This window comes from Varanus komodoensis, unplaced genomic scaffold (assembly GCF_004798865.1).
Source record: "Varanus komodoensis strain SLA01 unplaced genomic scaffold, ASM479886v1 scaffold3, whole genome shotgun sequence".
Classification (NCBI taxonomy): domain Eukaryota; kingdom Metazoa; phylum Chordata; class Lepidosauria; order Squamata; family Varanidae; genus Varanus; species Varanus komodoensis.
The window spans coordinates 47,352,310-47,377,468 of record NW_025335761.1 but is presented as its reverse complement, the minus strand read 5'-3'; the positions used below and the strand labels follow the sequence as shown (position 1 = coordinate 47,377,468).

Sequence of the window (25,159 nt, the reverse complement as noted above, 5' to 3'; positions counted from 1 at the left end):
TTAAAAATCAGTTTTAGTTTGATTGCAAGCTACACATGGCCCTTTCCATTTCTATAGCAGCCATTAAACCCTAAAAGCATTGAATTTCACTAAATTAGACTTTCAGTGTGCTCAGTAGTGCTATAGATACTATTACTGTTTTGGTGGAGGGCTCACCAGAATTTAAGACACAAGGAGCTAGGAAAAGGACCTAGTACAATTTGCAGGAAAGCACCTGCAGCTAGAGTTAGGTTTTTAAAAAATGCAGGAGTCTTATTTTAGCATTTGTCATCTTTTAAATGCTACTCTACATTCCTTTATTAGAGAAACTAATTTATTCTCTGCCAAGAATATGTAGTCTTTGCAAAGACTCACCAACTTGAGCCATGATTAATTTGTAGACTGGAGTGCGGAACATGAATTATCTGTTCTACTCTATTATGATTCATTTGCTGCTTTATTATTTTGTTATGGCAGAAACTGTCGACACAGTGGAGCAGAAATTATGGTTCTGGTGACTGATTGGCTAGTTTTGCTTACAGTCTTTAATGAATTAGTAACTTGTCATGTATTCCTCTGTCCCAATATATTTTCTATTTTTAAAGCTCTTATGTGCAAAAATTATAATTAAAATTCATATTTAACTATACTTAGAATTTTAAAAGTATGTTTATGTATGCTATGTCTATAGATTCCAGAATGTTTGAGGGACAGTTATCCCAAACCTGACCAACCCTGTTACCTTTATGTAATTGGAATGGTATTAACTACCCCTCTACCTGATGAGCTCAACTTCAGGCGGCGAAAGCTATATCCTCCTGAAGATACTGCAAGATGTTTTGGAATACTGACAGCCAAGCCTATACCTCAGGTAGCTAAAAATGTGCTTGTACCCTCTCCCTCAGTTGTTTTGAGATATTCAGGATTGCTCATATATGAAAGCACAAATTCAGATGTTCTTTCAGTTGCAGCATTTGTTAGAATCTAGACTTGGTGCTTCTGCCTTTACAGATCCAGAATGCCCTCTGCTATTAGAAGCATTCACTGGAACAATTCATGTTTAGGAATGCTTATTATTAGTTCATATGCATGAGACACAGAGCCTTAAAGATGAATGTAGGGAATTAGGTGGTCCTTTTTTTGTCTAATTGAAGGAACATGGTTTTTGTGCCTCTGCCAGAAAGGTTTGCTGATCTTAAGTTGCATCTTGTTCAGCAAAAAACTTGTGTTGGATAGTTACTGGATTACACAGCATCTTCTTAAATAAGGCTTTATCTGAATCAGCTAATGGTTGGAGGTAATAGTACTGCTAATGTGTTGCTTACCCATATATTTTGGCAATGTTCAACAGTTACCTCTTTTGGAGAGGAGTGCGTAATTCAGATAAACTTAGTATTGAAATGTTCTTTAATATTTACTGATACATTTGTTCTCTTAAATTATGTAGTCTTTGTAATTAATATAAAGTCAACATCAATGGATTTTCAGTAACCTTTCACTGCTAAAAGGCTAATATTATAACCTGGAAAAGATAAATGCCTGACTCCTAAACACAGTGGATTTGAAGACCTCACAGTGCTTTCAATATTTGAGTGGGTAATATTAAGATGATGTCTGATATCCTTTTCACCTTTTCTGAAAGTAATTTAATACTTTCTATTCAGCTCCCATAGCCCACATGGCTCTCTTAAGTGGTTTATACTTCAAATAGACAAGAATAAAAACAGTTATAGAACAATAAAATACCTATCATACAACAATACAGAAAAATCAAACATTACAATACTAAAAAACATAGAAGAAATAACTACAACAGTCTTATAAATTAACCAGTTCCAGGTACAGCAGAACAATAAAACAATTCACACACACACACACACACACACACACACACACACACAGAGTTTTTAAAATGTCTGGTAAATAAGGTTTTCACCGGGCACTCGAATGAAAATAAAAAGGTGCCAGGCATATTTCTGTGTGGATTATGTTCCAAAGATGGGGTGCAACAACCAAAAAGGCTCTTCTCCTGTTTGCCACCCCTTTACTACTTTTGGGAGCAGTCCCCTGAGAGGGACCACCGTAACCGATATTCCTAGTCATGTAAGGACATATGGGAGCAAGCGTTCCTTCAAATTTCCTGGCCCCAAGCCATTTAGGCCTCAGTATGCCAAAAGAAACATTTTGAATTGGGCCTGCACCTCAACTGTGACAGCCAGTGCAACTGGTAAAGGACCAGCATAATACGAGCACAGAGGCTAGTACTTGCTAACAACTGCACTGCCCTTTTCTGAACCAGTTGGAATTTCCAGCCTGTCTTCAAAGGCAGCCCCACGTAGGGTGCATTACAACAGTCTAGTCAAGATGTTACCAGAATGTGGATGGCTCTGCCCATCCAGATAAGGCCATAGTTGCTAAATTAGCCTAAGCCGGTAACAGGCGCACCTAGCCACTGAGTCTACTTGTGACTACAGTGACAATTCTGGGTTTAGGAGCACTCCCAAACTACAAACCTTGTCATTTAAGGGGAGTCCAGGACAGGTTGAAAATCTTCCAGCTGGACAGATGATCCACCCACCAACAGCACCTCTGTCTTGTCTTGATTGAGTCTCAGTTTATTGGCCCTCAAGCCCAGGCAGTGATTCAAAACTGCCACCACCTCACCAAGATTTGATGAAAAAGAGAGAGAGAGAAGTAAGCGTCATCAGCATTAGAAACTTATGCATAACTATTTCTCTTGATAGTTGTACAGCCACGTACTTATTTATTTATTTAAAACTTTTATATGCTCTCTCTTTTGCATGGCATCTTGGGACAGCATACTTATGGATAAACACACTTATTGTAGAGTGTTCGATAGGCTTTTAACATTTTTGCTTTATATGGCATTCTTTGGTGAACTAGATAGGTAGACTGACTCAAAGATGTGAATGATCTTTAGCTGCAAAAATTGGTTTAGAGGAGCAAGATTAAATTCCCCCCCTTTAATGCCTACAGATTGCATTTTGTCCTGAGTCTCTAGGTGTCCTAGAAATTGCAAGTATCATTCATATCCTGCTTTCTCAAGAGAAAAGGTGAGCTTGAGTGGGAACTGAAGGTTTAGGTCTTGCTTCCTCAGTCCAAAACACACAGTTCCTACTCAGGCCTCCATTAAAACAAAACAAAACTTAGATTTTGGCAGCTATCTGTTAAAGGTCATTATATGTTTTTCGGCGCCAGGTTAAGACCTTTTTTTTTAAATCAATATTTTAATAAGTTTTAATATTGAATTTTATCATCATATTTTAATTGAAGCCAGAGTGGATCATTAATTTATTTATGTTACGTTAGCTATTTGTATTTTATTTGTGTAAGCCTCCCTGAGTCTCTTGCAAAGGACGGCATACAAATATCCTAAATAAATAAATAAATGAAAATAAAGGCCCCTTTCCTTTTGAAAAAGGGGTTAGCACATATTTGCCTAGGACAACATGTAAAATGTGTACCTTGGGGACTAAAAGATTGCGGGGGGTTGAGGATCTTGATACACAGGGGGTTCAAATGCTGTCCAAAGCCCTTTTTGCAGCTATAGATAATTTGCGCCTTTTTTCCTTGATCCATTGCCTTGATTTCAATAGTAGCTTAACTGTGGAAATTCACAGCTGTGCAGATATAATAACAAAGTTCTGTGTACATTTTTGCCCCCCAAAATCAATAATAGTCCCCTCCAACATGTCACTGGGGCTGTTTGACGGGACTGTCAAATTGGGAGTTGTGATCTCTCAAAAGTGGGACATGGAGCAAGCCTGGTGTGGGGAGGTGGGCGCTGCCAGCTGCCCTTAAGTTGGGGACTTTGGGGTTGGATGTTGCTGGTGCTTGCCCATTAGCTCCATGGCAAGACTGGCAAGGGGTGTTTGCCATTCTTGCCACATGGGGCTTGCTAGCTGATTTTCCCTATCCGCAATGGAATTTGTTTTTTGGGTCCAGAGATGATATAACCCATCAAGAGTAGAGCAATTCCTATAACAGTTTATGAGTTGCTGGCGTGGCTTATTGCCCATGCACATGACATAGCACATGACATATTATGCATACCCTCAGTCTGCAAAACATTGCTTTCTTTGTGGAAAATATCTGCATCTCTTTATCAGTATGTATTAGCAGTTAACCAGAGATACAAACTTAGGTAAGTGCTTTTGTGAAACAATTTTGCATTGACGTTAGTTTTTTTGTTTGTTTTTGTTTTGTTTTGTTATTTTGCTTTCTTTTCTTAGATTCCTCACTTTCCTGTGTATACCCGCTCAGGAGAGGTGACCATATCTATTGAGCTAAAAAAATCAGGTTTCACTTTGTCTTTACAAATGCTTGAGCTGATCACAAGACTACATCAGTACATATTTTCTCACATTCTTCGACTTGAGAAACCTGCACTAGAATTTAGACCTACCGATGCTGATTCAGCCTATTGTGTTCTACCTCTTAATGTTGGTGAGGAGAGTGCTCTTATAAATACTAATTTTTTTACATATAGTAGAATGGATCAAAGGTGCCCATCTGCATGCAGAGAAGGTGTTTGACTAAGGTGCAGGAAAAGTAAAACTAGGTCTAGTTATTATATAGAAGAGTGGGGGCATTTTCTGATGCACTGGAAATTTGAGAGATGGTGCAGAATCTTAGAAATCCTCTCCAAGATATTGTCTATAAATTTGTAAAACAGTGCTAGGAGCTAATGACTTTCTACCTGCAAGTAATAGTTTTGTTTAGTTGGGGGTTAGAGGTTGAAAGAAGGATTGTAGCCATGGTTAGAATTACTTCCAATGTCTATGGCACAGCTAGGAGTCCTGTTACATTTACAGATTTTAGTGTGGCATAGAATTCTTGGTGGTTTTTTACTACAGCAGATGAATGTTTGCCATTCAAGAATATATAGTAAGAACTTGCAGTATCATTCCAAAAAGCATTTCATTTTTTAAAAAAATCAATGTACCCATCCTTCTTTCTAAGTTGATGGTTCCAGCACTTTGGACATTGATTTTAAATTTATGGAAGATATTGAAAAATCTGAAGCTCGTACAGGCATTCCCAGTACACAGTATACAAAGGAGACACCTTTTATTTTCAAACTAGAAGATTACCAGGATGCAGTTATCATTCCAAGGTCAGTATCCTGTAAACAATAAAGCTGTGTTTATGTATATCTTAGTTACTAATAGTTCAGATGCAAGTTAAAGGGTATCTGATGGCACTTGGCAGGGGCTCAGACCAGTTAGCTTTATCCTTGCTTGAAAAGATTGCTTCTCAAACTGGAAAAGAACCATTCCTCTTGAATAAGATACTGTAAATGTGCAGTCCTCTGCATGCTGAAGCAGGAAAAAGTGGTACAATTCTCAGCATTCCTCAGCCATGGAAATCTTTTGCTATAGCATAAGTCAGGAAAACAAAAGGAATTAAAACTTGGAATATTGCAAGTATTTAAAACATACATTTAAAGAAACAAGGAAGCTTCTAGCATAAATATTATTATTGGACTTACACAAGACTAAAGGCTGAAACCTGCTGCATTCTAGTTACGCTTTTTAAACTAATAATGTGTCTTCTTTGCTCTTTAAGCTTTACTTCCTGTTTCAGCAGAACACAGTAGTCAAGCTCAAGAGACCTATGCAGTTAATCATGTACTTCCATAGCAATTTGTACTTTGTGTCAGAACCAGAATACCTTCTTACCTAATAATACATTTGAAATATATTGAATTTCAAAGGGAGGGAATTTCAGAAACCCTTTTAGTGGCTGCACCAAAAAACCAAAGCAAAACAGGAAAGATTTTGGATGCATCTAAAGTAACTTTGTATCCCAACAAATAAACATAGAGTGTTTACTTTCATAAATTGCATGATTTTGATGCTCAGGATTACTGGAGCTACTTTTTATTTTCAGATGGCTTAAGGTTGCATTCTAAATCTTACATGGTAATCCTGAAAGCATGCTAACCATCAGAACATGTTATGAAGGTTGTTCAGGACATTTGCCATTACAACTCAAATATCTGCTTCTGTTTAGGTATCGAAATTTTGATCAGCCTCATCGATTCTATGTTGCTGATGTCTACACAGATCTTACTCCACTGAGCAAATTTCCTTCCCCAGAATATGAAACCTTTGCCGAATATTATAAAACCAAGTATAACCTTGACCTGACCAATCTCAACCAGCCATTGCTGGATGTGGACCACACATCTTCAAGGTAAACTCAATCTTAAAAAACCAAAACAAAACTTTGCAGTAGTTTACAAATACTTTTTAGTTGTGGGATTGATTAAAAACATATTGCTTAATGTTTCTAAACTTAAATATTGATCACTTGAGGTAATTTTAAAACTATTTATATCCTAATGCTATGATTGCTGGGAAAGTACCACAAGAGTGTTTGGATTTTTCAAAAGTGGATGTGTGTTGTAGGGATAGAGATCTGACCTCACAAGTCTCCTACCTGCAGCTGAAAGATACTCAGCCAGAGCTTCTTGTCAAAACTGTGACATGAAATGAAATGGAGGGGTGTTGGGGGAGGGATTGATCCATAGGGTTCAAGGCCCTCCTGTTCCCGAGCATGCCACCAGAACACTTGTGGAAAAACCACAAGCAGCTGGCATAGTTTATTTCTCTTCCAGTGGCAGCCATGGTAAGCTGAACTTTTTAAAGAACCAGCAGCAGTAAAAGATCACATGAAAGGTCATATGCTAGCATGGCAAATGCAAAGACAGTTCCTCTGCATTCTTTTTCTACCTTCCTCCTAGGGCTGCTGTGTTTAGTACCCATTTTTTTAGAAAGTAGATTATAACTAGAGTTGTGATTGAACTTTGCCCAAATAAAATTTGGAGGCTTTGGCTCAGGAAAAACATTTCCAGGGGAGCAAAAATAATTTATGTAAGGCTAATAAAATATTTCAGAGGGTTTCCAACATTCCAGCTTAACGTCATCTCGTAAATCAAGTTTTTCTTTTCTTCTCTTACCCACCTTTCCAGGTGGAATGCAGGGTTACTATACTATGTATTTTAAATATAGGGCTTTCTAATTATGTTTTTAGACTTAATCTTTTGACTCCTCGTCATTTGAATCAGAAGGGTAAAGCTCTTCCATTAAGCAGTGCTGAGAAGAGGAAAGCTAAGTGGGAGAGTCTACAGAACAAACAGGTAATAGTGTCCTTCCCTGTATTAATACTTCTGTAGTACTGCTTTACTACTCTGAAAGATAATATCAGACTTTAAGGAGGATTCTTTTTCCCTTTATTAAAGATCCTGGTTCCAGAACTCTGTGCTATACATCCTATTCCAGCATCACTGTGGAGAAAAGCAGTTTGTCTCCCTAGTATTCTTTATCGTCTTCACTGCCTTTTGACAGCCGAGGAACTCAGATCTCAAACTGCCATTGATGCTGGTGTAGGAGTTAAGTCACTTCCTACAGATTTCAGGTATTGGATTTGCTGTAGTTTAATTCTCTGTAATTATGCTGAACAGTAGTTTGAAATTTTGCCAATGTGTCTTCTGGTAGCTTCTCCTTGGGTCTGGCGGGTCTGCCTAAGGGAGGGCTGTTTGCCTAGCACACTGTGCAAAAACTGAAACTTAATCTAAGCATGATGTTTTGTTTGCACAAGCATGAGGAGTGTTATTCAGCTGACTGTTCATAGCACTGTGCAGACTCTTCCAGTAGAACAAGCATTTGCAGAACAATGCTAGTAATGCTCTTGTTCTACTCATGGTTCTTTGATTCAAATCCTTGTGGTTATCAGTTAGTTATAAAAAAAATGACACCTTCAAATGAACTCTGGGTACTATGGCCAGCATCCAGAATCCCTGGATGCTGGTACCATTTGAGCAGTAGGACCTTCATCTTACCTCTCTTAGCAGTGTCTCCATTCCTATTCACAAGTAGATTGGGACTTGTCTTCTAAAAGCAGTTATCAGTGCATTGGAGTAGGGGTACAATTGGTGGGTGATTTGTCTGGTTGGAGTAGTTCTGGTAGTTCTGGGATTTCTGTGCATGTGTGTATCAGTACATGAATAACTATTTTTAAATCAATTCATCTTACAGATATCCTAACCTGGACTTTGGGTGGAAAAAATCTATTGACAGCAAATCCTTCATCTCTGCACCTAGTTCTTCTCTAGCAGAGACTGAAAATTATTTTAAGCACAGCGCAATTGTAGTCCCTGAAAATGCTGCACATCAAGGTGCTAATAAAACCTCCTCTGCAGATAAGCATGACCAAATGTCTGTGAACTACAGAACATTGATTGAGTCACCCATTAAACTCCAAAATGATGTCTCAGTAGAACTGGCAACAGTTAATGGTGTTTCTTATTATAAAAATCTTGCCAACGGCAATTGTGACTTAGCTAACCTAGACTTTTGCCAAGAAAATCAGCTAAATTACTGCAGGCAGGAAATACCTGTACAACCAACTACCTCGTATCCTATTCAGAATTTATACAACAGTGAGAACCAGCTCAAGCCCAGCAATGAATGTACTCTGAGTAATAAATATCTTGATGGAAATCCCAACAAATCTACCTCAGATGGATGTCCCAAAATGGCAGTAACCACCAGTGCTTCAAATGCTTGTATTCTTTCAAATGAAAGAATGGATTCTATAACAAGCCCTTCCAGTGGGTACTCCTCAAAAACCCTTGGCCCAAACCCTGGACTCATTCTTCAGGCTTTGACTCTCTCGAATGCTAGCGATGGATTTAATTTGGAGCGGCTTGAAATGCTTGGTGATTCATTTTTAAAGCATGCCATCACTACGTATTTGTTTTGCACTTACCCTGATGCTCATGAGGGACGCCTTTCATATATGAGAAGCAAAAAAGTGAGTAGTATTTCTGTGATTGACAGCTGCTTTAAAAAGGCAGCAGTTATGTTGATGGATATATCAGTAACACTGTAACACATTTCTGGAGCATTTCAGTCATTGACTTTAATTGTTGGTATGTATTATGATACTAGAGGATCATTTGTAGTATAAATTGCTAGGAGTTTCTAAAGTCAAGCTGCTTGATCATCACACAGAAGGTGTTATTGACTATAGCTAGGGAACTCAAGAAGGAGCAGTCATTAAACCTTTTTGCCCATGAAAATCCCAACTGCAACTGAGGGAATTACTGGAATGCTATGTTTAGAAAAATATGCTAAACAGATATCTGAATAACTTTTATTATTTAGCTCAGAGAGAAACATGGTAGCTTTTTGGTGCAGTAGTTGTCATTATCTCTAATAGTGGGCTAGTAAAATTCAGTTGCTACTTCTAAAAGTTATTTCTCATCCAAATTTAGCATTCTAAGCTCTGCAGAACAGTGGTTTGTAAAATTCTCCCAATAACCTTAACTACAATGATGTAACATTCTCAGAGCATCCCAGGATCTGTAGGAGTTTTCAGATTTCCTCTCCCAACCCTGTAGGCAATGCAGTGATATTGGGAAGAGAACTCTGGGTTCTGTTTGCCTCCCCTTTGCAGCTGGCATGGAAAGAATTGCTACAGCTGTTTCCTGAGTTCACCAGTGGAAAATTGGGGAATGGAAAAAGTGGCTTTTGATGGTAGAGAGGCCAAAATTCACAATGAGACTCCTGTAGGTAGACTTTAAGTTCTCTCCAGAGGGGAAAAAAGACAGGTCAGAGAGTTGAAAATTGCTTCTGTTATTACTCCCACTCTTCCGGTAGCAGTCCAGCATTAAATAGGGTACTCAGAATCTTCTGAAATCTTAGATTTCCTTCTAGTGCAAACTTTTCAAGATCCCCATGTGATCCATTGGTGATTGTGTTTGCCAGTGTAGTTTTGTTTGATGTGTACTCCTTGGACTTTCTTCAGAAATACCCCCGATGAATGAAGAGATATTGTGGGATATAAAAGTGTGACTGTGTTTTTTTCAAAAGCTATCATTTTGAAATAATGGGGACAAACTTGGCTACATACTCTGACTAATCCCTTTTGTTTATAGCCTACGCTTGTTTTTGTGTTCTAAGAATTTTTGACTATTACCTATAAATTATGATAAACACTTTTTCTTGAAGGTCAGCAATTGTAACTTGTATCGTCTTGGAAAAAAGAAAGGGCTTCCTAGTCGTATGGTGGTATCTATTTTTGATCCACCTGTCAACTGGCTTCCTCCTGGTTACATAGTAAACCAAGACAAGAGTAATGCAGACAAATGGGAAAAAGATGAAATGGTAAGGCTTTGTTGAAATACATTTAACGTTAAATGTCTCAATGTATGAGTATATTGTTACAAGTGAAACAGGAAAATGGGGCCTCTGCTTCTTATCATACTTCAGCAAAATATCGCCTACTACATCTCTGTAAACTCCTCTTAAAACATCTCTATAATTAATAAAAATAGGGAGGAAGGTGATATTGGAAGACTCATGAAGGCAATTTGTGGAAAATGGTTCAATTATAAAATAGAAAAGCAAAAAAATACAGTGAAAATATACTATTTATTTTCTTTGGCTTACTATTGTGAAAGCGCACATTTTTCTTCAAGAACATTCTCCTTTATCATATCAATAAATATATGAATACTCATAAAAACAAATTAGGTGTCTCCTCTGCATAACAGAGGATGCCCTTTTCACCTTAGTGCTAGCAGCTAACTTGGAGATCAAGTTAGTGCTAATACCTAAGTTGGAGCTTTGGGTGATGAGGAGAGCAACAGTGTCAGAGTTAAAGGCATTTTAATTGTTTCTATTATATTTATTTATATACTGCCTTTCCCCAGTGATTAGGAATGTGAAGTTTTTAGCATTTTAGTGAATGTCATGCAGTGGATTCCCTACTGACTTCAAAGACCTCTTGTCACCCCGTACTCTTGTGATGCTGAATAAGAGGTGATTCAGATGTAGCACCAAATGTTGGCTAGAAGTCATGAGCCTTGGGCTTGCATGCTCCTTCCTTTGCAGTTCAGAAGTTAAAATTTCCTACCTTCAGACAAAAATACACATGCATACAAATATCTGTGTGATGTTATACTAAATTTTACAGGTTACTTACCAGACTTGGTAATCCCTTCCCCATTCAAAAGCAGATGAAAGGAAAAATTAAATTGTATTTCTTTTTTCATGTATATATTAACATTTATATATTTCTTTAGCTGGTTCCTGAGTGACTTATGCTATGCAGTGCCTCACCCACAAGGGACATTTCCCAAACCTACTTATATCTGCACTGGGTTTTGCACTATTGCAGCTTTTTTTCCAGTTCTAGACTATCTCACCACAGTTACATGATCAAAGCAAAAATATAAGCAGGAGACTGCTATTTTAGGTTTACTGTAGTGTATGTTCTACTTGTACTACCACTTGGATACTCTTACTGAACCTTTGTTTCAGCCTTGTTATTTCTTACAGTTTGTTATGTCCTGGTATTATTATTAAGCTCTAAAATCATAACTTTGATATTTGGCCTACTTTGTCTGAGTTGTTGCTGCATAGTGAAACGTAGGGTTCTGAAGTCCCTACTCGGCAGTTCAAAAACATTGGTACAGCTGGCATTGGATTCAGTTCTACATTATTAATAACACAAGAAGGGCCTTGCTGAAGGCAGCCAAAGCTTTATCTGCTCCAGTGTTCATTTCACACAGTGGCTAACCCAAGTGCCCATGGGAAACTCACAAGTAGGATGTGAATGTAATAGCAACTTCTCATTTATGTTACCAAGTAATTGGTATGTAGAGGTATACTCTTTTCAGTATTGGAAGTAGCATATCGCCATCATGACTAGTAGCCACTGATAGCTCCCTTATTTATTTTGGCCAAAATAAAGGAAGGAAGGAAGGAAGGAAGGAAGGAAGGAAGGAAGGAAGGAAGGAAGGTAGGTTGGTTGCCTGTTACTAAAGAAATTCATTAGACCTCTTTCTTAGTGAACAGTATAAAACAAGGTAACAATATATTTACATATCTAATTTCATTTCTATCTGAAGATCTCTTTAACTAATAAAATAAATCAGTTAACTATTATTTCTCAATATTTGCATACAGCAATTCAGTCAAAAATTCCAGGGTGATCTTTTCCTTTGTAAGTGATATTCCTCCAGAAAAAGTCAGAATCGTTTTTAGAACAAATGAAGAATATTTTCTCTGAACTCATCTTTTTTCTTATATTCATGCTTTGATTACAAAGTCACCAGAGGGCATACCAAAAACTGGTGCTATTTGTACTGTTGATTGCAGAATAAAATATTCCAGGTATTGTATAAAGGTAAAGGTTTCCCCATGACATTAAAGTCCAGCCTTGTCTTACTCTTGGGAGCGGTGCTCAGCTCCGTTTCCTAGCCGAGGGAGCCAGTGTTTGTCCGCAGGCAGTTTCCATGGTCATGTGGCCGGCATGACTAAACACCATGGTGCACGGAACGCTGTTACCTTCCCACCGAAGTGGTACCTTTTTATCTACTTGCATTTGTATGCTTTCGAACTGCAAGGTTGGCAGGAGCTGGGACTAAGCATGAGAGCTCACCCTGTCCTGCAGATTTGAACTATTGACCTTTCGATCAACCAGCCCAGCAGCTCAGCGGTTTTAACTCACTGTGCCATCTGCAGTCCCTAAGTATTGTAGAAATTGTTCCTAAGATCACATTGAAGAATATGCATTTCAAAAAACGGAATAATGGGTCTTGCAAACACACCCCAGTTCTGGGAACAATATATAGAATATAATTATTTAAAAATAAATTAGAACTATGTATTGATTTCATATGTATTGATTGTAGTTATTTCAGTTATGAGCAAGTTTTTCATCACATCTTTTGTCAATATATTCATATAAACAGGTATTGTGCAAATGGGCTTCCACAGGAGGTGGCTGAAGTCCCATCAGAGAAGGTGTTCAAGGATAGGCTGGACATGCGCATGGTAGGCATGTCATGAGTGAGGCTGACTGGAGCCAGGGGTTAGACTAGATGGCCTGGGAGGCCCCTTCTGACTCGCTCTGTAGCTATGTTTCTAAATCAAGATTTCATTCCATTCCTGAATTCTGTAGCAATTAATTTAATGAAGGTTATCCCAGTTATCTCGTTACAAATAGGAAAAAAATCTTTACCCATTTTTTCAGATCACTCATAGTTTTATACTCCTCTGTCTTCCTCCCTTGTTTTGTCATCTTTAAAAAAAACTAAACTAAAAGGCCTTAAACATGTTGGCCTTTCCTTATGGGCAAGACACTTGTTTAATTTTGGCTGTGCCTTTCTCAGTGTGGTGTTAGGAGGCTTCCAAGAATGGGCTTAAGTACCCACCACTATCCAGAAAAAACAAGGACCATCTGACAAGAGATCTTAATATTCTCTGGCTCCACCTCAGTTCTTTTCGAGATAAGGCAACCAGAACTGTATACAATCTTCCTAATGCGTCTAGGTCATAAAGAGATGACAATACTAACAGTCCTTTCAGTCACTTTTGTAAAGAACTCAAACATGGACTTTTGCTGTCACTGTTGATACATTAATACCATTGTTGTGCTATCCCACCATGATCCTTGATAACCTTGTCATAGTCACAACCAGTTCAAGTCCCTTCAGAGTATATATGAAGTTTGATTTTATTATATCCACTTACTTTGAACCTTATTTGTTTTTCATTTGCCATTTTGCTCATTTCAGAGATCCTTTGGAACTCTTGACTTTTCTCATCTTGAACAATTCAATGACATCCACAGCCTTGATCATCTCACTTTTCATCAATGACTCCCAATCTTTTATAAACAAGCTAAATAGCACTGGTCCTGACACAGATCTGTTTACTGTGAGAACTATCTTTTGTTCTTCAACCAGTTACTTACCCATAACAGGAAATGTCCTTTTATGTGGGAATGCTAAATGTGGTCAAGAGCTGTGATGGAGTTTATCGAAAAGTATTTTGTACGTCTCAAATATATAATGTTTTTCCTTTCCTCACTCTGAGAACAAGAATGAACAATGTCAGGGAAATAGTTTGCAGGCTAGTTTCTATTTGCAAGCATTTTTGTATTAGCTTAATTTAGTTTGTAGCTTTGAATAGGGATTGTTCTTGTCCTAAATCATAACTGAAAAAGATATTGGCTGAACAGCTTCAGAAAAGTTATCAATTAAGACTATTTTTCCTAATTAGTTCTAATTTCCCCCAAATATAACTTGTATTTGAAAACCAAAACCTTCATTTAAATCTCTGGCATTTACCAAGTTATCAAGTTCCCAGTCCAGTGTTTCAGTGCTACACAAGTAATTGTTTACATGAATGTCAACTCTACTTAAAATATTTGGTCTAGAGCTCTTACATCTGTATGTAGATATAATTTAACAATCATTTAAACTGGTTTCATTCATGCTGAGAAAATGGGTTTCTCACAAGCTGTATTTACTAAGATGAAAAAATTACATTTTTTTTCTGCTTAAGCACAATTTAATTACAGTAGTCCAAGATAACAGAGATTTCTGTTTTTCTCACTGAAAGATCTTATTTGTTGCTAAATATTGGTATGTCATTGGTATATTGGTGTTGCTATTTTAAATAATTGTTTGCAGAATTGTTCTCTGACTGATAGCATGGTGGATATATTATTTTAATGTACAGAGGACCTTGTTCTGCTGCTCCTGTTTCATAATAAATCATACAACTCCAAAATAACTTTAGACTGCTTTGTTTTTGCTTTATATTCTTCTGAGGGTATTTATTTATTTTTATTTATTTATTAAAACATTTTTATGCCGCCCCATTCGCCGAAGCCTCGGGGCGACTCTGGGTAGTGTGAAGAGAGTAGACAGGGAGAAAATCCTTTCACCTAATACAAGAACCCAGAGACATCTACTAAAGTTGAGAAGTGGGAGATTCAAGACAGACAAAAGAAAGTACTTTTTCACACAGTTACAGTTAATCTATGCAATTTGCTCTTTTAAGATGTAGCAATGGCTGCCAACGAGGTGGCTTTGAAAGGGCATGGATAGATTCAAGGAGAATAAAATTAGTAATAACTACTAGGCATGATGTGTATTAATTGTCTTAAGTATCAGTGGCAGAATTGCTCTGAATACTATGAGTGGGAAAATGCTGTTGCACTCATGCCCTGCTTGTGCTTTTTCCATAAGCATCTGATTGACCAGTGGGGGAAGTGAAGCTGGATTAGATAGGTCACTATTCTTATTCAGCAGGGCTCTTATAAACTTAAATTGCTTTCAGGGAACTGCAAAACAGGATGCATATTTCTCCTTGGATCATCAGATCCCTGGTCAGGCAATAATCTCTGTCTTGTCTGGAATAAGCTTTGGTTTATTTACTCTCATCCAGTCCAGAATGGCTCCCAACCACTAGTTTAGAACTTTTGCTGCCTCTCCAATATTGGACAATGGAAATTAGAGTGAGACCTAGATGTCATCAGTATATTGATGACCTGTCACTTTGACATTTTGAGATAGCCTCACCCAGTGGTTTCACTTAGATCTTAAATAAAATTATGGGGTCCAGATGGAATCTAGCAATGTTCCAAAAGGCTTTGAAGTGGAACACTAGTCCTCTTAACACCTTCCTTCCAGAAGGGGCCAGAATCACTGGAGAAGAGTGCATCCCAGCACCTAGCATCCTGACTAGGTGGGCTAAACACCATTAGTTCTTTGATAGCATGCATCATAATCTCAGTCGTGGTGTAGCCAATTTATTTATTCGTTTAGGATTGGACACTGGGGTTTTAATGTTTGTAAGCCACCCAGAGAGCCCTCTGGGCTATTGGGGTGGTATATAAATGCAATAGGAGTTGAATCAAATGTAATAAAAGGCACTACTATTTTCTTTTGCAATTCTGAAGCTACTTAAGAATTTTGCAACTTCATGTTTTATTTTATGTTTCAACTTTCAGACAAAAGAGGGTTTGATGTCTAATGGAAAACTCGATGACGATTATGATGATGATGACGACGATGACTTAATGTGGCAAGTACCCAAGGAAGAAGCTGACTTTGAGGATGACTTTTTGGAGTATGATCAGGAGCATATCAAGTTTATTGACAACATGTTAATGGGCTCTGGAGCGTTTGTGAAGAAAATCTCCCTTTCCCCATTTCCACCTGCTGATAACAATTATGAATGGAAGGTGCCCAAAAAATCATCCTTGACTAATGTCCAGTTTTCTTCAGATTTTGATGATTTTGACTACAGCTCATGGGATGCAATGTGCTATCTAGATCCTAGTAAGGCTGTTGAAGAAGATGACTTTGTAGTGGGTTTCTGGAATCCATCAGAGGAAAATTGTGGCATTGATGCTGGAAAGCAGTCCATCTCCTATGATTTGCATACAGAACAGTGCATTGCTGACAAAAGTATTGCAGACTGTGTGGAAGCCCTTCTTGGCTGCTATCTGACCAGCTGTGGTGAGAGAGCGGCACAGCTTTTCCTCTGTTCACTGGGGCTGAAAGTGCTTCCAGTTATTGAAGAACATGACTGGGACAGTGCTCTGTATTCCTACAGAGACCACTTAAATAGCCAACAAAAACTCCCCTCAGCAAACTGTATTTCAGCCTCTCTAATCAGCAAAGAGTCTTCTCTGTATAAAGACTTGGTATATGGCTGTTTGAAGATTCCGCCAAGATGCATGTTTGATCACCCAGATGCTGAGAGAACCTTAAATCACCTTATATCTGGCTTTGAAAACTTTGAAAAGAAAATTAATTATAGTTTTAAAAACAAGGCTTATCTACTTCAGGCATTTACTCATGCCTCCTATCATTACAACACCATTACTGGTAAGTTATGTAAAAACCACTTTTTAAATTAAGCTTGCATAAATAAAGAATGCAGATTATCTGGCAGGAATATTAATTGTATTGCTGCATATTTTCTGCCCATCCTTCAACACCTGTGTGTTCAGATTGTTACCAGCGGTTGGAATTCCTGGGAGATGCAATTTTGGACTACCTCATAACCAAGCACCTTTACGAAGACCCACGGCAGCACTCTCCAGGAGTCCTAACAGACCTGCGATCTGCTCTTGTTAATAACACCATCTTTGCTTCATTGGCTGTAAAGTATGACTACCACAAGTACTTCAAAGCTGTCTCTCCTGAGCTGTTTCATGTTATCGATGATTTTGTACAGTTTCAGATGGAAAAAAATGAAATGCAAGGGATGGATTCTGAGGTTAGTGACACAACTGGACAGTAGTGGGGGTGTACATGTGTGTTGAATTAAATTTAATCTGGCAACACTTTTTTTCAAAAATCTGATGAATTAAGAAAATTCAACAGAAGTTAGCAAGAAATATTCCGAATGACTGACAGGGGTGTGGCTATTGTACAGTGGTACCTTGGCTCACAAACTTAATCCATTCCAGGTCTCTGGTTGTGACCCAAATTGGTCATAAGCCAAATTAAATTTCCCCATAAGGTTCAATGTAAATAAGGTTAATCCGTTCTGTAACTATGTTTTTAATCAGAAAAATGTGAAGCAAAGTGACAAAGAACAACAAAGGTCGCGGCCATCTCCCCACCACCCCGAGCATGAGCACACCCCTCCCCCCATCCTCCCAGCACAACCGCGATCGCACCCGTCATCCCGGCGCGCTTGGAGGAGGTGGGTGTGATCACGGGCATGCTGGGGGGGAGAGACGTGTGTGAATGCGGGTGCGCTTGTGGGGGGAGACAGACACGATCGTGCTGGGAGCAGAGATGGCCGAGATCGCGGTTGTGCTCCTGCAGAAAAGACGGGTGCCATCATGGGCGCACTCGTGCAGGAAGGACGGGCGTGATCTCGGCTATCTCCCCACTCGGGGCGGTGGGGTGATGGCTGCGATTGCAGTCACCACTCAATGTGGAGTTCATGACCTGAGTCAAATTTTTAATGACATTTTTGTTTGCGACCTGATTTGGTCATGAACTGAGGTGTTCGTGAGCCGAGGTACCACTATACGTTGTAAAAACGGTCCATCTGTTTAAACAGATTCCTGTAGTTTGATTGAGGTTTGCTTAAAGCTAACAACCTACCTAATTTCAGACTTTATTTAAGTTGTTCTTGGTTCTCCATCCTTCAAATAACCAAAAACGAGCATCTTAAAGTTTGTCTGCAGTGACAACGAAATAACCTAAGTTAGTAGTTGTACATTTAATTGAAACTTTCAACAATTACATAATGCAGCTTTTTTTTTTGGTGCTTGTTTTAGCTCCGAAGATCTGAAGAAGATGAAGAAAAAGAAGAGGACATAGAAGTACCAAAGGCGATGGGGGATATATTTGAATCTCTTGCTGGTGCCATTTACATGGATAGTGGAATGTCTTTGGAAATGGTTTGGCAAGTGTACTATCCAATGATGAGGCCATTAATAGGTAATGTAGGAGTTCTTTGAATAAAGTTCAGTAACTCTTTCTTTGGTGTTAGAAGAAATTACAAATGCCATTTTTTAAACACAGAAAAATTTTCTGCAAATGTGCCCCGTTCCCCAGTAAGAGAGCTGCTGGAGATGGAGCCAGAAACAGCAAAATTCAGGTAAGAATGAACCAGTTGCCTATTTCTATAAAATAATCATTAGAACATGTGTATATCGATTCAGACCATTGGTTGATCTAACCCAGTATTGGTTGATCTAACCCAGTATTGGTTGATCTAACCCAGTACACTTTTGCAGCAGTTTTCCAGCGTTTCAGACGCAATTCTTTTTGAGCCTTGTATGAAGTTTCCAGAGGCTGAACCTTCTGCATGCACAGCTTGTGCTCTTACTAATAAACAACAGCCCCTCCCCTACTCTTGAAATCATGTACCATATAGTAGATTTATGATATACATATAATAACCTGGACACCATGCTCTTCTGTGGGAGAAAAATCTCAAATTTAAGGAACAGTAGAGAGAAAAATCTAAGCACAAAATTTTGTTTCTGTTGCGAAGGCTATTAAGACCAATTCCACCCTCTGTTCCCCATCAATCCAATGTTTGTTTATATCAGCAATGGAAAACATGTGGCACTCCAGACTAACTCTTGTCTTCAGCTTTAGCCAATAATGAAGGATGATGGGAGTTACAGTTTAACTTCATATGGAGGGCCACAAACTGCTCGCCCTTGGTTTATATGTACACCTGCACTGTCCACTTCATTCATGCAGTGAAGTGTATTGTTTCCTCTACAAAACCTCCCGTTGCATTACATTAATCCTTAAGGTTTATGATACAATTCACTGCTGTAAATTACCATAGTTGTTCTGGAATTGATTGTGCTTTGACTGTCTTGGCTATAATATGTGTATATTTTTCCTGTTTCTTCTTGTCACTCATACAGTCCAGCAGAAAGAACCTATGATGGAAAGGTCAGAGTAACTGTGGAAGTTGTAGGGAAAGGAAAGTTCAAAGGTGTTGGAAGAAGCTATCGGATCGCCAAATCTGCAGCAGCAAGAAGAGCTCTACGAAGCCTCAAAGCAAATCAACCTCAGGTTCCAAATAGCTGAGACACCTCTTAAAAAACAAACATACAGTAAAGAGCAATGTAAAAGATGTTGTTGAGAGGAACAAATTGAAGTCATCATTTAAAGTTTGGTAACAAAATAGCTAACAACATTTAACATGTATACATAATTTTGGAACTAATTGTAGTTATGGGGGGGTTGGTTTTTTGTTTTTGTTTTTTGTTTTTGTTTGTTTTTTATGCGCAAACACAATCTTGTCTTCTTTCCTCACTTCTGCTTTGTTTAATCACAAGAGTGCTTTAATGAAAACATTTAGCAAGTGTTGAAAATAATTGTTGTCAGGTATTTTTTGGTTTACTTTGTCAGTACAGCTTTGCTTAGTGTTTAAAGGCCAGGGAGCTTATGCCTATTACAGTTACTAGGATTTACACACACACAAACATCTTGAGATTTCTCAAATCTGTGCACTAGTGCCAGTCATAAAGCAGTTCATAAACTGTACTGGATGATTTGGTGTAAGGATAAGCGTGCCAGTATTGTCCTCGTTCTTTCCATGCCTTCTTTGCATTAAGATGGCATTCCCAGTCATTATTGCACTTATTAGTTTGGGACAGGTTTTTAATTGAAATGTTTGGCATCTGATAGAATTTTAAATTGATGCCACATTGCATTAAAAGGTTCTTGCCTTAAAAGTACATAAGCCCTCACTAACACCATTTTTTGTTTCTGGTATCTTTGGAGCAAACTGTATTACATTCCCTTCACTTTTAAAATGCATTTTTCAGCGGTAAAGCTCCATATTTACAGTACATGTTAGTTTAGCTGTGACTTAACTTATTACACAACTGTAATAGCAATTGTATTCATATATATGTAATGAGGTTATTTTTAACAATTCAGAGGAAATGGTTAGTACAGAGTTTATTTAATATTGAAAACAAATTTTATTGCTTATTTCCAATATTACAAAAAACAAGAGTTTAGACTGAGCACAATCCATCACTCCTGTAGAACCCTCTTTCACCTCAAGGGGCTTGTGCGGGAGATTATCTTGGTGGAGTGGAGACTCAGTTTCCAGTATTGGAACTTTGTAATAATAACTAATTGCACAGTGCAAACTGTTGCTTAAGAAAAAGAACCTTTGACATATCGCACCTAAAATATGCTGCAGATTTTATATTGGATACATATTTAACAAATAGAGCACCTTTACACCTTTAAGAGCAATTTCCACATAAATTTCTTACTGTACTTTTCAGAATTGCATGCATATTTCACCTACCAAAGCTGTGCTGTTAAAATGCCATGGAAGTTGTTGTGTGAGAGAAACTGCCATACTTTTGATACATCTGTGATTTAGGTCCTTTAACATAGATTAACTAGCTCATTGTTGCTGTTTCGGTTGATATGAAAGCATACATTTTAGGCTATGCCTAAATTTCTTTAGGTATTTGTAGGCACCCTTCACTTAAATACCTCAGTTCTTCTTTGTTCTTTCATGTCTTTTTTTTCCTTTTTGCATGCATTATTTTTGTTTGTTCTGTTTTGTTTTGGTGCTATGTGTATGTATTATGCTTGAAATTTTAATTTTTGCACTGTAACTATAATACCTCTTAATTTACCTTTTTAAAAAGCTGTGGGTCATCTTGCACTCCCACCAATATCAGTAGAGGTTTGCTGCAATTTTACCCTGTTAATTATGCTTGAAGTTTGAGAGAGCTGAGCAAGGTTTTTTAATGTGTTCCAGCACAGTGGTCTGCTCTTGATGCTGTTTTATGTGTTAAATTACAGATAATACTGTTCTCTGCTTTTAAAGACCCCTTTCCCCACACATACACATGCATTCAAAAATTTAAAGGGGAAAAACATCTGGCTTACCTTTCTGAAAGAGAAGAAACATACCTCACTGGCAGGAGACATTAAAATTTTCTGAACTACAGAAGTGTATTTTGAGTAACAGATTTCTTTGTTAAATTTCTAATAAGGACAGTAAAGTGAAATATTGGAGTGAGACTTCTGTTACAGTGAGAAAGTAAAATATGGAAGGCATAAAGGACATGATTCCTTTTGCAAGTTTGAATTGAACATGTAGCTTGAAGTTTCTTTGTTTCCATTACAGCCCACTCACACTGATTAAGAGGCAAACCATTTTTTCAGCTTTAAAAATGGCCATTCTCTTCAGCTTCAGGGTGAGCAGCAGCCATTCAGACTTCTAAGAAGACTCTTGCTACTTGCATAATACTCCCCACAACATGCATATAGCTTTGGATTGCAGACACTTGTTAGAATGCTTAAGAAAGATTACGGTCCTCAAGCCACTGATACTTGAGTTGCTTTTAAAGTAAACTTTGCCCAGGGTTCAGTAGAACTTCTCAGTGGTAAGTGGACTGAGGGTTGCCATCCTTCCATCTTCATGCAAGAATATGGATATAAAAGTAGTTTATGAACAAACACCATTAAATCCACAATTGTAGACCAGAGTAAGAATTTTGTAATTCTAGCAAATAATTGTTACTAATGTTGATAGTTTTCTCTGGTGATGCATAGTTCAGTCTTTAAAACCTCACAAAGGAGATGTATGATCCCAATGAAATATCTAAGGTTTGTGGTGGTTGAAATGCCATATATAAAATCTAAACCAATCTTGTAATTCTGAAAAACATTCAGTGAATACTTCAAATACTTGGATAATTTCAGAGGTTAGAGTGTAGCCTAATTGCAGTGGAAAACTTTGATCATTACGCTCCCTGATCAGAAGTATCAATGCCTCTATGATGCATCAAGCTGATGAACTGAAAATATTGAGTAGGGGCCAATTGTAAATGTAGGTCCTGCTGCTGTTTGTGTGTTTTATTGCCACGACCTTTTTGCTGTATGATTTAATTCAGTTTTTTCATTAAGCTGTTAAGATGCAAAACCACATTAGTTTTCATGTTCTACAAGTGCTTTACCCATTTTGATATAATTGGGGTATTGGAAAAAGTATGCTATTTAGACCTAAATCTGATCATTTGAAGGTTGGGATTGAAATCCCTTGATATGCTACAAGCATGATAGGAAATGGACTGTTCCAAGCCTGTCTTCAAAATAAACAACATGGACTCCTCATGTAGACAGCAGAGGGGTTAATTGGCATGAGCCTAGTTTCAGTTTTGTTTGTGTGTATACTGTTATACAGTCCTCCTAACTATGCTGCATTTTTATTTTTATGATGGCTTTGTTTTGTGCTGTTCTGTTCATGTAGCACAAATAAGCATTGCACTTGGTACCATGCTTTACCTCATTTCAAGGAGAAATATGCTTAATAGAGGAAAAATGTGGTTTGGGCCTTGCTGCTGCTTTGATTTGCTGAATTTGAAAAAGATCGTTAGAATGCCTGCATTGTGTCAATTAACTTGCACAACTAAAAAAAGGCCATTTGTTTTGTCTGTGGCATGTTACTATATGTTTGTTGTTTTAAAACTGTTGGCCAGGATCCAGGGAGCCCCTTGTATGACCAGAAGGTGCTTCCACAAATATGAGTTTGTGGGGTCCTTCAATTTCCAGCTAAGTCTTCCCTCTGCTGCAGCTGCCCATACCACATCCCATACCTTCCTAGAGGGTCCCCCAATCCACAGGAGCATCTTTTCAGCGGATGCAAGGGGCTGCGAGAAGCACGACTTGAGAGGACTCTGTTTTGCGAGTAGAACTCTGCTCAGTGGTTTTCTGGATCCCACACATTTTCTTTTTTCTTCATTATGCCTTATTTTCATTTTTTATGGAACGGTTTAAATTTCAGATTGACCTCTGCATGCCTTCCCTCCCCTCCCCTCCCCTCCCCTGCTGTAAATTTACTGAACATGCATACATAATGGTCAATTAAATTTCTACATTTTTTACATGAAGGGATCTGTGGGTATCATCCGGTTGAGTGTTGAGGACATAATTTTTAGCAACAGCTCTTGTCAGTTTAAATATAGGCCCTGCTCAGGGCTGAACAGTCCTATAAAATGTAAGAACACATCTGGAGGTAGCATAAACTGATAGCCCCCAAATCAAGGCTTTTTCAGATTTTAAGATAGTTATTTGACCATATTTGAGCCATATGCTGTTCTCCCGCATTCCTCAATGAATGTCCTGGAATTGGTTGTGTGTGACTAATGAAAACAGGATTGCACCTAGGATACTTTTAGGCTCTTGGTAGCAAATACTTTCATTTTCAAGTAAGGAATGGTGTGTTTATTTATAAAATTGTCTTTAAATCCATAACATTTACAACCATGAAATCTAACTGAAACCTAATTTTCACCAGCAGAAGTCTGATAACAGATCTCTATTAGGGATCAGTCTAGAATACAGAACAGTTAATTGCAGCTTCTTTCAAGAGTACTCAGCATTCATCAATCAATTTTGTCTCCATAATCCTTTTCTAGATTCCCCACTACTTTGTATCTTTAATTTGGATAAAAACCACAGACTGTTTAAATTACTATGATAGATGCACTCAGTTTACTACAGCAACAAGTTATCTAGAAAAACAAGTTGAACAAGCGTTGAAAATTGCAGGCTTTTATTGTAAATAGTTTGACTTTAAAGATGGTTAAAATCAAGTAGAATGAATAACATAATTTGATGGACAATAAAATATTTCCCATCACATGCTGCAGCTGTCTAAGGGACATAAAATGTAATTCATTCATACTGTAATCATGCTGCAGAAATTGCAGTCTGCACCTTATGGATCACAATTACCTTTAATAGATTTTTTGTAATAATTGTAGCTGAATATATCTCCAATAAAGTTATGGTCTGTTCATTTTTGTGGGTTTTTTAACTTATGTAATGCACTTTTTTTACAGGCAATTTGTGAGTGACATGATTTAGCAACTATTAATTACTTTTTAAAAATTGGTTTCTTCCTTCAAAAAACCTGGAATACAAAAATCCTTACCTTAAAACAAACACTGTGACAAGTAGTTAAAAAGGACATCTCCATTCTTATTTAAGAATACAGCAGCTGCACTTTCTGAGTCCTGGTTTCCCAATACCATTGAGGTGCTTGGGCAGTACAGGTGCAGTCACACTCCTGTGTAGATCAGTGAGGCTTCTCCACCAAACATCACATCTACACTTGGCCATAATCAAGTGATTTTAAAGTAAGGACTGCAAAACAGTGGGGATGGGGGGCATCCTTTAGTATCATCGATTGATGATTCCCTCAGAGCCACAATGCAGAAAAGAAGGTGTAGGACCCATTCAAAAGGGGCACACAGACTGGCAATGGATCTCCAAAGTTTTGGTCAGGAATTTTTCCAGCTCCACCTAAAGATATCAGGAATATAACCTTCTGTGTGAAAAGTATTTGCTTCACCACTGAGATGCAGCCCCTCTCTTTAATGCCACTATCATCCTCTGAAAACCAGACTGAAGTTGGCTAAAAAGGTTAAACCCAAGTCAGTATGTTTCACTCCATACAATAAGGATATTGTGAGGAACAAGTCTTAATACATCTCTTTCTTGATCCCCTTTTATATATTCAGTTGAGGCCAATTATACTTGCCTAAGAAATAATTCCTTCTCTATTGAAATGAAAAGTAAAACAGTAGATATTCAGTGCACTGAACAATTTTGAGCATGATGATCTTTTAAAAATCTGAAACCAAACTCTATGTGCTGCTTCCATTATCAGAGGCAGCATGCCTGTGCTGAGGAGCTTGAGTAGGTAGAACTCTTGTACCCATCCTGCTTGAGCGATCTGGTAGGCAGCTGGCTTGTTGCCATGTGATCAGAGTACAGCACTGCATGGTTTTTCTTATGTTTATTAATGGACCC

At 38.0% G+C, this 25,159-nt stretch overlaps 1 protein-coding gene across 11 annotated transcripts in view; it reads left to right on the top strand.

Moving 5' to 3' along the window:
• Positions 1 to 24,143, top strand: part of DICER1 (dicer 1, ribonuclease III) — a 65,907-nt gene extending 41,764 nt beyond the window's left edge. For 10 of the 11 annotated variants that reach the window (XM_044437022.1, XM_044437021.1, XM_044437020.1 and 7 more), the window contains 13 exons: positions 671 to 850; positions 4,233 to 4,446; positions 4,963 to 5,116; positions 6,016 to 6,198; positions 7,039 to 7,144; positions 7,247 to 7,422; positions 8,043 to 8,820; positions 10,020 to 10,175; positions 15,820 to 16,702; positions 16,828 to 17,096; positions 18,115 to 18,277; positions 18,362 to 18,437; positions 19,225 to 24,143. In XM_044437022.1, the coding sequence (XP_044292957.1) occupies positions 671 to 850; positions 4,233 to 4,446; positions 4,963 to 5,116; positions 6,016 to 6,198; positions 7,039 to 7,144; positions 7,247 to 7,422; positions 8,043 to 8,820; positions 10,020 to 10,175; positions 15,820 to 16,702; positions 16,828 to 17,096; positions 18,115 to 18,277; positions 18,362 to 18,437; positions 19,225 to 19,390 (3,504 nt within the window). In that variant the 3' untranslated portion in view covers positions 19,391 to 24,143. Of the gene's footprint in view, positions 1 to 670; positions 851 to 4,232; positions 4,447 to 4,962; positions 5,117 to 6,015; positions 6,199 to 7,038; positions 7,145 to 7,246; positions 7,423 to 8,042; positions 8,821 to 10,019; positions 10,176 to 15,819; positions 16,703 to 16,827; positions 17,097 to 18,114; positions 18,278 to 18,361; positions 18,438 to 19,224 lie in introns of those variants that run through there. The other variant, XM_044437025.1, reaches the window with a different exon arrangement.
• Positions 24,144 to 25,159: the final 1,016 nt, after the last annotated feature.